This window comes from Aristolochia californica, unplaced genomic scaffold (assembly GCF_029961685.1).
Source record: "Aristolochia californica isolate CCGP_79_NKW_82.1479 unplaced genomic scaffold, dmAriCali1.0.hap1 SCAF_2, whole genome shotgun sequence".
Classification (NCBI taxonomy): domain Eukaryota; kingdom Viridiplantae; phylum Streptophyta; class Magnoliopsida; order Piperales; family Aristolochiaceae; genus Aristolochia; species Aristolochia californica.
This window is the reverse complement of record NW_027181881.1, coordinates 49,636,342-49,650,369: the sequence shown is the minus strand read 5'-3', so window position 1 is coordinate 49,650,369 and position 14,028 is coordinate 49,636,342. Positions and strand designations below refer to the sequence as shown.

General features: G+C 35.8%; 1 protein-coding gene across 1 annotated transcript; it reads left to right on the top strand.

Annotated features, from left to right (window-relative positions):
• Positions 1-4,451: 4,451 nt before the first annotated feature.
• LOC137956523 (uncharacterized) lies at positions 4,452-12,438 on the top strand. The gene is made up of 9 exons (XM_068804056.1): positions 4,452-4,624; positions 5,363-5,389; positions 8,467-8,546; positions 8,777-8,849; positions 9,003-9,060; positions 9,780-9,831; positions 10,470-10,494; positions 11,769-11,860; positions 12,123-12,438. The coding sequence occupies exons 1-9, from the start codon at positions 4,514-4,516 to the stop codon at positions 12,163-12,165; spliced, it is 561 nt and encodes a 186-aa protein (XP_068660157.1). The 5' UTR covers positions 4,452-4,513; the 3' UTR covers positions 12,166-12,438.
• The last annotated feature ends 1,590 nt before the right edge of the window (positions 12,439-14,028 follow it).

The following is a 14,028-nucleotide window of genomic DNA, read 5'->3' as shown; positions in this document are numbered from 1 at the left end:
ATTAAACCTTACTCTTATTTCATATCTCCCTCTCCCCCCGATGGTTTCTGAATCCCGTTGTGATGTTTTCGATAGTGTGAGAGAAAAAGGGAAAAACGAGAGAAACAAAAATAGGTTCGGATTTTTTCGGTGAAGCTCTTTGAAGGATTGATTTTCAGAGAGAGAGAGAAATCTTCGTGCTTCGAGTGAGAAACTCTTGTGCGACCGATATAGTGAGAAACTACTTCCTTTCCTGCCGAGACGTTGCTACAGAAATAGAGCTATCTGCTTGCCGTCGTTGTACTGCTCCGACGCTATGTGATTCTTCTCGTTGGGCGTCTCTATCCTCAGTGTAGAGTGAGAGAGACCAGAGAAGGAAGAATGGCATTTTATCCTCAGTGTAGAGGGAGAGAGCGAAGGAGAGGAAGAAGGAACGCCTCCGCAGAGGCATTGTCTGGTTCGTTTTATTACTGATCGTGTGCTGTTTGTTTCGCGTTGTTTCTGACCGGTGCTATTTGGGTGTCGACGAGTCTTAGGATCTTCATATAGGTTACATTGTTCATTTTACAGATTTGTATTTATTTATCTGCAGTGGTAGATTAATGTATGAATTGTATGGATAGGAAATTGTAAACTCTAAACTATATTCCCTATAAAGAATTATCTTCAGCAGTTGTGGACGTAGCCCGATTTAGGTGAACCACGTTAAATCTATGCATTTAATTTTGCTCCCTAGGTATAATTTGATTTGTATAATCCTATCAAAGTGCATTCACCACCACTTCCTTTCGGCAAGCAACAAAAGCATCATAGTCAAGCATTCTCCGTGATTTTTTCTCCTTATGTGCTCCAACAAGACATCAAGCAGATGTTTACCATCCATATGTGCTATGCAAGTAAGGATTTTGGATTCGGGAATGTACTGGAAAGCGGATGCTAATCACAATGGTGAGAAGACTTGTTTACAGATCCAAAAAACCTATCAGCTAAATAAGAATATCTTGTCATCTCCCAGATTTTGACTATTGATTTGTTTCTCTTTTTCTGAAATTTTTGACCTCTCTTACCATGATCACAGGAACTCGAACAACCAGTAGATTGAAATTTTAAATAAGCGTTCATTGTTTGAGTTGCAGTCGTCAATCAACCTGGAATCCGTCCATATCATATCTCTGATCACCATCTTTCAACAACCACATCCCTCTTTACATGTCAGTGTCTAAATTGGATGTAACGGAGAAGAGATCATGTCCATCGATGAGGAAAAGCAAGGTGTGGTCTCCGTAGTTCCTTTTATAGAGTTTCTAGAAGTCATAATTGATAACCTGCGTCAGAGCGCAAATATGTCAATTGCTTTGGTTGCGACCACAAATTCAACTCTTCCCATGATTATTGGTGCCATAGAGGTTTACACAATTAATCTTCTTAGTGATGGAACCAACAACAGAGATAGTGCGACTCTCTATCATTTTGGTCCTTGAATTTTCTAAACAAACAATTATCATTTGTGTTAGATTGATTTGCCTTTCTCTTGCTTTTTAGATCACCCAAAAATGAGCTAGAGAGAGGCCAGGAGTAGGGATGGCACCAAGCCAAACCGTTTGAGCTCGGTTTAGTTCAATTTTTATTTGAGCTCGGCTCAAACTCAAACTTGAAATAAGGCTTGTTAAATATAACAAGCTAAACTCGAGATTTTCCAAACTCGGTTTGCTAGCTCGTAAGCTGACTCGTTATTTTATGAAAATACCATTTACTCTAATTGTTCTTGTCAATTCCCTCTTTAATTGGTTGATAGTTGCTCTTATTCATTTCAAACTTCAAAGACGATCGATCGTTTAACCATTGGTCCCTTAACATCTAATGTTGTTGTTTGCCAATGGAATAAATACTATTGATGGAGGTGTTTGTTCTTTCTAGTAGGTCTATTAAGCTGGTATTGTACATTAGTATGGTCCATTACAAAGTCTTGGATTCCTCTGTGATACCTTGCAGTTCATTGGTATCAAAGTCATCATAATATTCTTTTGATTATTTTTGTATTTTTTTTATTTTTAAAGTTTTGAATGAAGGTTGGAGCTCGAACCCTACTTAAGCTCAATTAAAAATTTTGGGCTCGAGTTCGATTCCAATTTTAGGCGTAAGGCTGAGCTAGAGTTCAAAACATTCAGTTCAAGCCAAGCTTGAGCATATGTTGGTTCGAGCTTGGCTCAGCTCGATGCCACCCCTAGACAGGAAGGCATTCCCATCCATCTCTTTTGGTGCAAAAGAAAAATAGAGAGATGGGAGCAGTAGTCCCACCACCTTATCCTAGAAATTTTTTAAAAAATTTAACGATTATATATTAATTGATGTTAATTACATAATTTAGTTACCAAAAATGCTAGTCTTTGGAGCAAAAATACTTTTATTCCTATCTTACGACTATATGATAATATAGGAATATAAAGGTATATAACATAGCATTCTATTACATGATAATATAATTATTTTTTAATAGTTAACATAATATTATAGTAATTATGGAGCATAGTTATTCCTCAAGGTTAAAACAGGGGTATTCTATCTCAATGACTATAAATCATAAATTTGACATCTTTGTTCTATAGATCATGAATTTAGAACTGATTAATATAATCTTTAATTTTTTTATCTAAAAATATAAATAATAGATAATTTTTAAAGGCAAAAAAACCTTTACTTGGACGTTTTTTGTTAAAATTTAGTCGATCTATTTAGGGGGGGTTAGTCCACAATGAAGTGGAATGAATTCCCCCTGCATTACCTAGTTCATCAAATAATGACATTAGTGTAGAAAGAAATGAATTGAAGTGAGGTTACACCATTTCATGCGCTCAGGCAAAAATAGGGGAAAGTTGATTCATACCTATTTTGTGAATCAACCACTTTCCTCACGCAACTCGCGTTGCTTCTATTGGAATATGTTGGTGATCTGTGTTATGACCCGTTCTTTCGCACCTTAAATGGTTAACCTTTTTTGGGTCGCATTGGTTAGTTTTCTTACATGGTATCAGAGCAGGTTTCGCCCATCCCACCTTCGAATTCCCCCCGCGTTCGTATGTTTGGCACGGGGATTTTGCATTTGTATTTGAATTTGGAATTTGTCTTGGGTTTAACCCGGGGGTTTGGTTTGCAGGGGAGTGTTAGAATATGTTGGTGATCTGTGTTATGACCTGGTCTTCCGCACCTTAAACGGTTAACCTTTTCGGGTTGCATTGGCTAGTTGTCTTATAGTTTCTTCCACCCCTCCCCCCTGTGAAAGGAAAAATTTATCGTCATTCGCTATTCTCTGCTTTCTCTGTTTTCTCTGCAATCCTTCAATAAAGTTTTTTTTTTCTCCTCCCTCTTCCCCCACCCCTGTCGGCCTTCCGCCCTCTCGGCCTCCCTCTCCTCTCCCTCTCGATCTCTGTTGCAGAGCACGGGAGGCCGAGCCTCTGTCGCAAAGCCTCTCAGCCTCCTGACTTCTCTTCTCTCTCGACCTCCCTCTTTTCTCCCTCTCGGCGTACCATCGGAGCATTGCCTCTGTCGCCGTTGCCCGTTGGCCCGCCGTTGAGGAAGACGATGTTTAATTTTTCCCAAGTTAGGAAAAATTAAACCATCATCATAATTGGTTTAATTATCCAAATAATTAAACCATTAGTTTTTCATTTTTTGTTAATATATTATTAATTAATAATATGTAAAATATATATTATGTTATTGATAAATTAATATATTTATTTATTTATTATGTATTTTTTATTCTGTATTAAAATAGTGAGTTTTAATGTTAAACTATATCTTATGTTATTACAAAATAATTTATTTATTTATTATATTCACTTATGTTATTTTTAACTCTTTTATTTATTTTAAATAATTTATTCTAGTCACACGTAAGTAGTATATTAATTAATAATAAAATGTAATCATTAATTGGTTTAATTCTCCAATTTCTATAATTAATTAAACCATTAGGTTTATTTATTATATTCTCTTATGTTATTTTTTAATTTTTTATTAATTTTGTATAATTTATTCTAGTCACACGGAATTATTGTTTTAATTTATAATAAACTGTAATCATTAAGTAATATAATATAGTTTTTCATTAATTAGGATATTAATATATTCTAATACTACACCTTAAATCACTTATAAGTGTAGTAAATACGTTTATTTTGGTTAATTATAGGTTTAGGTATATATTCTATTTAATTATATTACACAAGGTTAATCATTGTCTTCTTTATATCATATTTTTCATTTGGGGGCATTAACACTGTAATCTGTTTTCCAGCCACTTGAACTCGTCAACACTAACACCCAAACATGAATTGAAGTTGAATTTATCGTCTTGTTGGAAATACTGAGTCGGCTGTATTGGGAAATACAAAATGTAAGAGGGTCATGCTTGGAAATCACCCTTTTGTTTTTGCCCTCGGCCCGGTCGCTCTTCATTCTGGGAAGTCAGACGTTCATACTTCATACTCGTTTTCTGACGGAAAGCAGCCCGGAAAACGCAGAGCGGCACAAAATGGAGAAGCGGACTGCCGCCAAAAACCTCATTTGGGTCCTCATGGTTATCTCGACTTTTGCTTCAGTGTCTTGCGTGGACGACAAATGCGCCGCTTGCTCGGCTGTGGCGGTATGATCTTGCAAATGGATCTCTTCTCGATTTACTGAAGATTTTACTTAATTACGTGGACCTATATCACTGCATTACTGTATAATATTTAGATTTTTGCCCCATTTTCATAAAGATCCATTAATGGTGCAGTCTTTAGTTCATTTAATTTTTTTTTGCAATTTGAACTTAAATTTTGTGTTTGTGTTGCCGATAAATGGGTGTTCGATATTGAAAATTGTAAATAAATATCTGAAGGGTGTTGAGTGCGTGCTCTTAATCAGGCTGCTGTTTGACAAGTTCGATTATTTACCTAATATTTTAAATTTATTGTTCGAGAAAACTATTTCTGGTTTCCAATGAATATGAGGGGCCTAATGTCATTATGTTACGATTTCTATTTTGATCATTGGAGTGTCTCACAGTATAACGTGGAAACTGTTGCTTGTTTAAGTTGTTTGTCGTGCTTGGTAAGTTCCCGCTGCGATGAGAACAAATATTTGGAAACTGTTGCTTGTTTAAGTAGTCTATCGTGCTTGATAAGTTCCTGCTGCTATAAGAGCAAATATAATTTTTTTATTGTTCTTTTTTGGCTTTTGTTCACTGGGAAGTTCAACTTTCTCCTGATGTTTGACAGATCTCCAATCCTTTGTTCTTGCACATTCTTCATGAAATTGCGCTTTAATTCGAGGAGTAATTCACTTTTATCTTTTTTATAGATGAATATGGGGTCTGATTGTACTACTAAACCATTTGCAGGCGGAGCTTGAGATTGGACTTTCCAATGTAAGAGTTATTACCTGAGAAAGTCTTTAATTTTTTTTCATATATTATCAGCACTATTTTAAGGTATGTTATAATGGACTATACTGTACACACTCGGCTTTACTATGTCATTGTATGTTACCATTTGCTTATTATTACTCATTTAGCAAGTCTAAATTTTAAGAGTGTTTATTTAAACCAATTTTATTCACCGTCCTGAACTGTGCTTGTTAATTGTACACTATTCTTATATATATGGACTTCCCTTTGGACGTGATTCCACGTCTACATTCATATAAAGATTAGAATTTCTAACTCATGTTAGATGTATGCTTTGAGATTATTTTTTTTGAATAAAAAATAAACAGTTTAGTTTGTCTATGACTAAACCCATCGGTTGGGCTTCTCTTTGCACTCAGTCCCTTTTTCCATTTTTACTGATGGACCAGTTTGCTTCTATTATATAATTACTTTTATGTTCCAGCGGTTCTCAGTTCCACATTAGTTTATCCTTGAGGCATTGGAAAGATTTTACCAATAAGAAGCATATATTATAGTCACTGCACTGCTTATTTTTGGTTTTCTCAAATATATTGTTTTTTATCCAAATAATATATGTCAAAGCTATTTTTATTTTGCAGCTTGAAGGACATAAAAACTGATTGATACAAATCCATCAAAACATTGTAGTTGTCTTTGTAATTTACTTCAGATCAACTATTTTGCTATACTGTCCCATTTGTGGTAACTAAGTTTTCAGTGCCATAAATACTGGCTTAAACTTTCATGACATATAACCTACCACAGGATTAGTAGCATTGTTAAGCGGAAAAGTTGGATTATGAGAGAGTTGAGGCTTGGCATGAATTAGACACTGGATTAGGTTTTTGTGTGCTCAAGAGAGAAAGGGAGAGAAAAAAGTAAACACAGGATAATTTGAGGCTCTAAGCTACCCCCTCTAGTCACATTACGGCCTTCTAAGTGGACACTGGATTACAGCCCATACAAAGCTCCTCCCAATTTAAATAAACAAACTTCGGAGGAGTCATTTCAGACCATTCCAGTAATCAGCTCTTCCCTTTGGGCATATTTGACTCTATGTTTGCTGAGTTACATGGCCTCCTCTCCGGTCTCCGCATCTTCAGGGACAATTGCAGCGGGCCTCTTCATATCGAAGGTGACTCAAAAGTGGTTATCAGTTGGTGTGAGAATGCTTCTCCTCCCCTGTGGCGGCATTGGGGTACCTTTCGGGAAATTTTAGAGATTACCTCAATTGTTTCTTGTATTTGGACTCACATTCCAAGATCCGCTAATTCGGCAGCAGATGTGTTTGCTAGGCAGGGAGCTAACCTACAATCACTGGTTGTAAGGGATATGCTCCCCCAAATTTTATAAAATTTTGTTCTCTCTCGTTTTATTAATACATCTTTATAAAATAAATAAATTAAATAAACAAACTCTAGACCACTAGAACCACATGCCCTATTGTGTGAGGCTCCCTGGCATGCTTTCCCTACTATATAATAAAACCTAATGCACTTGGGTAAATAACAAAAATTTCACTCCCATTTTCTATCATTTTACCCCCTCTGCATGAACCTCGTACCCAAGGCTCAACTATGATGCTGCTCTCATGTCATCCCTTGCCAAACTATTCTGTTTTATTATTGAGCTGCTACTACCTTCGGAGCCCTCAAATAAAAATAGCTGGAATTTCTGACACCAGTGTCCCTGTAAACTTTTTGTCACAGTAAGGCATAGGCTTTTGGATCTTCACACCTCCATCTCCTCTAGTGTGGAAAATATATATCTCCAGCTTTCGAAATTTGATGATGCTCTTCGTGCATTTATGCCTACTTGATGGCTAGCAAGGTTTTGGGCTTTGAATACCTAGACATCAGACACTAACTCTTCTTTTAGCCCACTAATGAAGCATCCCATTTGTGCCTTCTTTGACCAGAATACCTGATTCGCTAGACGCGCAAACTTGGCTAGGTAGTTTTTACGGGTACCCGTTTGCTTCAATTTGGATATTGCAACATCACAATCTTCCTGTATAGTGGGTCCAAAATACAGAAGGCTCTCACAGTAGAATAAAAGTCCCAACCCATTGCCAACTCTGCCTTCTAGTTCTACTTGTACCATGGCAAAGATTTTCCTTCTTAGATAATAAAGAGTAACACCTTTTGGTCTGTGTGGAGATAAAAAAATTATTCCACCTAGTACACCCAATCTGTGGGATATCCTCCAAACTGAAATTGGGAAAGTCCAAATGAGCTAACCTTGGCTGCACAATCCTATTTGAAGGGTTACCACATCCTTTTCAACTGAAACTGGAGTGTCTACCACATCATTATCTTTCGGCTTCTCACCTTCAGCCTTTTAAGTTGACCTTGCCCCAAACTCATCGGATTTTGCTCAGCTTACTTGCCTTCAACCTCCTCAAGTCTACCTTTTGCCAGACATATCTGAATTTTATTCAGCTTCAGATTGAACTTGCTTTCAAAAAACAGGGCTCCTCTACCTCTGACTCAATCCTGTCAATCTGAACTGTGAAGCCATCCATTTTTTCTGTAAGGTTATCCATTCTGAGCATTAGAAATATCATTGAACAACTGTTATATGTGTCACACGAACACATACACACAATTTCATTGTTGATACTTTAAAGTTTCTAGTCACGTCATGGCCTTCTATCTCTTCTCCAACAATTACAATTAGTGCTGGGACCCACTAAGTGGATGCCCTTTACAGAGCTTCTCTTTTTAACTTGAAAACATAAACCCTATACACTTGAGCCACACACCCTTCTGTGTGAGGCTCCCTAATACATTCTCTCTGCTAATAAAGTAAAATCTATTACACTTTGTGAAACAACAGAAATTTAAATCCTAGTTTCTATTGTCGCAAGTTTTGAAAACAACATCGATGGCATAGAGAGACCATAAGATCCCTATTAAGAGGCAAACTGGGGTGTTTTCTTGTAGAATTTACCTGGTAAAGGATGCAGATATTAGGTATTCGCTTTTCTATTTCTTTGCTAAAATTCCAACCTGGAATCTCACATTTTTGCTTTCTGGTACAAACACTTCTTTCAGGAGAAACCAAGAAACCATTTGGATATGCGACACCGTTTGGATTCCAAAGGCCAACGTGAAGGGAAAGTTATTGATTATAGGTACCACAGTGAAATCTTATAAAAGCCCATCTATTTTGTGGATGGGAGACAGTATTGCATCTTTCCTTTTTGACTGTTGCACAAAACTGATCCTCTCTCTCTCTCTCTCTCTCTCTCTCTCTCTCTCGCTTCATTTGAAGTTTATTATAAGCTACCTTCATTGGCTGTCTTTCCATAGAATTGCCATCCATGCTTATTATTGCTTACTAATTATATGTCTCAATTTTTAGGGTTAGTGAGTTAAGAGTTGTTGAACTTTTGGATAATCTGTGTGACAAAATGCAAGATTACACTCTGCAGAAAGTGAGTTTTCTTTTGGATTTGGTTGAGCTTTTATTATCATCTGATGTTCCTCCTTCAGTTGTTAATCTTAATTGTTCTCATTGCACTTTGAAGCAAATTATTTTTCGTGCCAAAACATGGCTGTTTTAATTGCTGAAATACATGCTTTTGCAGGTGGATACATCCCAACGTGAATGGGTAAAAGTGCATTCCTGGGACAGTCTTAAAGCTGGTAGTATACGGCATAACTTCTGTTGTAATTTATTTTATTCACAACATGATTTTTTTTGCTCCTGTCTGTTGATCTGTTAAATGCTCATATGAATACAACAACATGTGAAACATGTCATACCTTTTGTGATGATATTGACAAGTATAGATTTGTTTTGTTTTGTTGAAAAATTCAAGTATATATTATGCGATTTGTAACTGAGTCTATACCTTGAAGAAAAAGACCCTTCTGAGCATCAACCGACTTCTAAGCGTGGTATTACGGCTCGGAACTGGGATCTGACTTTCTAAAATTCCATGTTGGATCACCGATGTCAGATTGAGACTTGGGTGCACTCGTGGCAGACACAGGTTGACTTGGGGGAGATTGGTTCAGAATTGAAGGGGCAAGTCTCAGCCTCTGATCTGATCCGACCCTTCCTGTAACCAAGTCAACCTAGCTGAGTTGCAGGTCGAAAGATACCGTTTATGAGAGGAAGGATGAAAATGCACTAACGCGACCCCACAACCCTCTCCCTCTCACTCACACCTAAAATAAAGGAGAAAGAAATACATATTGGTCCTAATGATATTATTGTTTGTAATATGGGCAATTGTGCAACTTTTGTCTGCTCTTTTCCTTTTCATGTACGTTTAACTTATTGGGCATTTTTTTTTTTTGCTAGTTTCTTACTTCTAAGAATCAATACATTTATTTCTAAAGCACTTCATTTGTATTAGATAAACAAGAGGCAAAGGCACATGCGAAGGATATATCTACCTATTGCGGAAGGTATTACTATACAAAAATTTATATTACTTCTCATATGGTTCATTTTTCAATGATAATTATCTTTTGTCATAATTAGATTTTGCACATTTTACCTTTGGCTTAGTAGGTTTAATTGGTTTGCTCATCTGAAGGTTTTGGATTTTAGCTTGTCCTATGTCTTTGGGTGTCTATTAGCATGGTAATTGTTGGGTGTTGTTCATCTAAAGGTTTTGGATTTTAGCTTTTCCAATGTCTTTGGGTGTTTATTAGCATGGTAATTTTTGGGTGTTGAGTTGAGCCCGATTCCATCTTTAAATGACTAGCCACTTAGGAAGTTTATTGCTCAATTTTATAGCCAATTAAATTTTCTTTCTATTTTTCAATGTGGGATTTTTCCAACTTAATAATAACAAAAAGAAAATTTGAAGTATTTGTGCTCTTGTGATTGTACCATTCAGTGGTCCTAACTCTCATTTACATCAATGCCATGTTTTTATACTTTTTTCTTTATTTTGCTTGGCCTTTATATAAACTGGCAACCATGGTGAATCACAAAACTCTAGCCATTCAATTTTCTTTCTTTTTTTTAAATGTATTTTTCTATTTTCCTGGCCACTGGCTCATAAGTTTACATTTACTTGCCTCTGTTCAATGCCCAGGCTGCTGGAGGAAACGGAAGATGAGGTGAGCTAATGACTAGAATAAATATGATACCTGACTTTTGTTTATTCAAAATAATATCTTTCCTAGGTTTATGATCTAAGATCTTCTGGAAATTAACTATTACATGTTGGACTTCCTTTCTAAATTTTCCTTATCAAATTAGATTTTTATTAGGGATGAAATTTATATTTATTTAGGTGAAATTACTCTTATCCCTTGGAAAATTTTGAAATTACTATCACCCCTTGGATTGATTTATGACAAAGACAAGAAAGCTTACATTTTTCTATTTGTAATATTAATTGGTTCTTTAATTTTATTAATTTACCATTCATAAAGAATTACGAATTTTAAAAAAAAGTAGGAGAAGGGCCCACCTCTGGTCATTCGGAGGGAGGGCAGAAGACACCCCTCCTGGCCTCCATATGAGGGTCAGACAGGGAGGGCTTAGCTCTCTATTTATCACAACAGAGACAGGGAAGGGGGAGGATGACAAGGACAGCTTCATTCCTAGTTTCAGTTGGGTTCTTTAAGATATTTCAAGTTTCAAAGTGTTTCAAAGGATGGCATACTTTTTACTTCTCAAAGAAAAAAAAAACATGCATTTGAGGTTTTTTTCAGAAGCAACACTTTAGTTTCTTTAATCAAATAAAGGCACAGCTCAAGGTTGATATCAATGGTAACAAATGATGATATAACTTCTGCTTAAAGATCTTAATTTTTAAAAGAACTTCATCATTTTTATTTCAAATTTTTGTCCAGTAATTTTTTAGCTTGATTTAAATAATTAGGTTCATCATTACTAAACTTGTTTATGAATTCCATATATTATAAGTGTTAAGTTAGGTCCAAGGTCCATCTCAAAATGATTAGCCAACTTAGGAAACCTCTTTCCCAATTAATAAACTCAAAATCTTTGTACTCCATAATCCATGTGAGACTATTCATTAACACTCCTCCTCGAGTGCAGACCCTCTTTTGTGATTTAGGTCCTCTTTTGTGGTTCTACAAGTGGATAAATTAGGTGTAACCCTCTTTTGTTGCTCTACAAGTGAATAATTTAAGTGTAAGCCCTCCTTTGTGACAAGAAAAGATGATTTAAATTCTCATAGGTTCCTAACCTTCCAATGACATTATTTTTATGGCCGCTGCAAGATAAAGAATTGGATAGCTTGTTTCTGGGGCAAGTAAAGTGTTTCTCTTGTGCATGCTTTGTTGGGCATGTCATTGAATTCCAGTAAAGAAACACAATTTAGATTGAGCAGTATATTCATCTCCGTGTTTTATTTATGTAGTTGGCTGGATTGATAAGGAAAGGATTGGTTAGAGCAGGTGATGTAAAGAAGGTTTTGTGTCAAGATCTGAGCAGGCATTGCGGCCAATATAGGTAATCTTGAATCTAGAGGACTCTTTTTACACTTCTCTGAACTCTCCATCTTCTCTACTTAAAAGGCATAAGGAACAGCTCAATGTGGAATGATGACGAAAGGTGCCCCTATTTCAGATTGCACCACTTGATTTATAGCCATCAAACTATCATAGAATCATTGAAATGTTCCATCGCTGCTGCTCGATAGAACTATGATCACAGTAGATTTTAATGTTTTCTGTTAGTATCTCACAGTGTATTTTCTCTTCACCTCTTCCAGTTCCAATGATCTGACGGATGAAGTATCAGATAAAGATCTCTGAGGAACTCGAAGCCAATCTATTCATTTTAATTGCCAACAGAAAATGGAGGGCTTTCCGTGAAGTGATTATGAGCAACTCATAGTGTCTGCAATTACTGTTATCTTTTTCTTAGATTGTAGCAAAAAAAAATTTCTTATTGTTGCCTTGCTGCATTCATGATAACATGAGTGTGTTCTCAAGGATTCGAGCTTGTGTACTCGTATTTTCGTAAAGCACCAAATAGTTAAACTCAGACTTACCAATTGCCATGAACAAGTTAAATCTAAATATTAACCATTGATAAAAAAAAAAAAAAAAAAAAAATAGTCGGCTGCCTCGATGGTTCTTAACCAATGGCCACTAAAAAAAATAGAGGCGCACGCAATGCTAAAGAAAAGGAAGAATTATCTCCAACTCAAATCTTCCTGCATTTGCAACTGGATATCCCTGCAAATTCTTATCCTTTCCCCTCAACTCCACCTCTGCCTTGGGCTTCAAACACGGTTTCCTCCATTCTTTTGACATGTCTTAATCCATTCAAGCAGTAACCAGTGTAGAATATATCTTACGAGGATGGGTGACATGGTGTCTATGCCATAGGATTGCGTGGGACTGACCTTACAAGAAGCGACAGGGGATTGTGTGGAGCTGACCGAATCAGAACTTTCAGCTTCCAAAATATAAATGATAGGAAAAACTCTTCCACATTGTCCCTGCTAGGCAATAGAAAGCTGCCAACAGCATTTAGTTTATGAACTTAAGCAGCAGATGGTATTATTATGCTTTCATGGAGAGCTTCATTCTTCTCTTGTCCTTTTGGAAAGCATTGGAAAGAGAAAGAGTGAACAAGCTCAAAATCTCCTGTTCATTGAACCAGTAATGGGCTGCAAACACAATGAAAAAAAAAAAGTTATCAGCAACAAAAGCTGGCCTTATTAAAGCAGGATTACGTATGGGCATAATAGACTAGTAAAAAATGGTGAAAGTTTATGAGCAGCCAAGAATGGGGTGAAATTATAGGGCACAGGGCTTATTGGATTAGAGATTGATCGGTTGAACTAGATTCAACTGAACCTTGTTCACCTTCTACCCCATGAGTTTTAAGACCAAAATCAGGTGAGACCCAATTGATCATAGGGAAGCAGTTACACCCAATTATACTCTCATGTGTCATCTATTTCTATGCGGATTGGATTAGATCATATTGCAGATTAGAATGATTTTTATACTTCATTTTTGAATTATTGTAAGAACAAACATACTTAAAGTTTTAATCTAAAATGTTAGTTTATAATATGCATTTAAATAATGAGTGAGATTAAAGAGTATATGATATAAACATATAAAAAAAATTATTGAAACATAACCACCTCAAATATTTAATTAGCTTCAAGTAAATTTCATTAATTGCAACAAAGTTATTAAATTGATCATTATAAAATGTCGTTAAAAACATTTTTAAATATAAACATCGAGGACAGAACAACAAGGTCATTTAAAAAAATTTAATAAATTGATAGTTTTCCAAAAACACAAAGTAGTTTTAAATATATGCATCCACGGGAGGATTAAATAAATAAAAAAAGAGTAGAAATTCAAATTGATATAATGCTTGAAAAAAGTAACCCTTGCATTTGTAAACCAATCAATACTTGAATAAATTGATTGATAGTTGTTGAAAATTCTTTTATATATCCAGATGTTTGCACCTAGTAACTGTTGACGGTAAGTTTTGTTGGCTTGGGTGGCTTCACAAAAGGGGTGGTGAATTGAGATATTCAAATTAAAAACCGATTTGTATGTGTAATTAAAATATCATGCATAAAAATAATTCAATATAAATAGCAACATGCACACACCATAGGGACAAAAGAATTTTTGTAA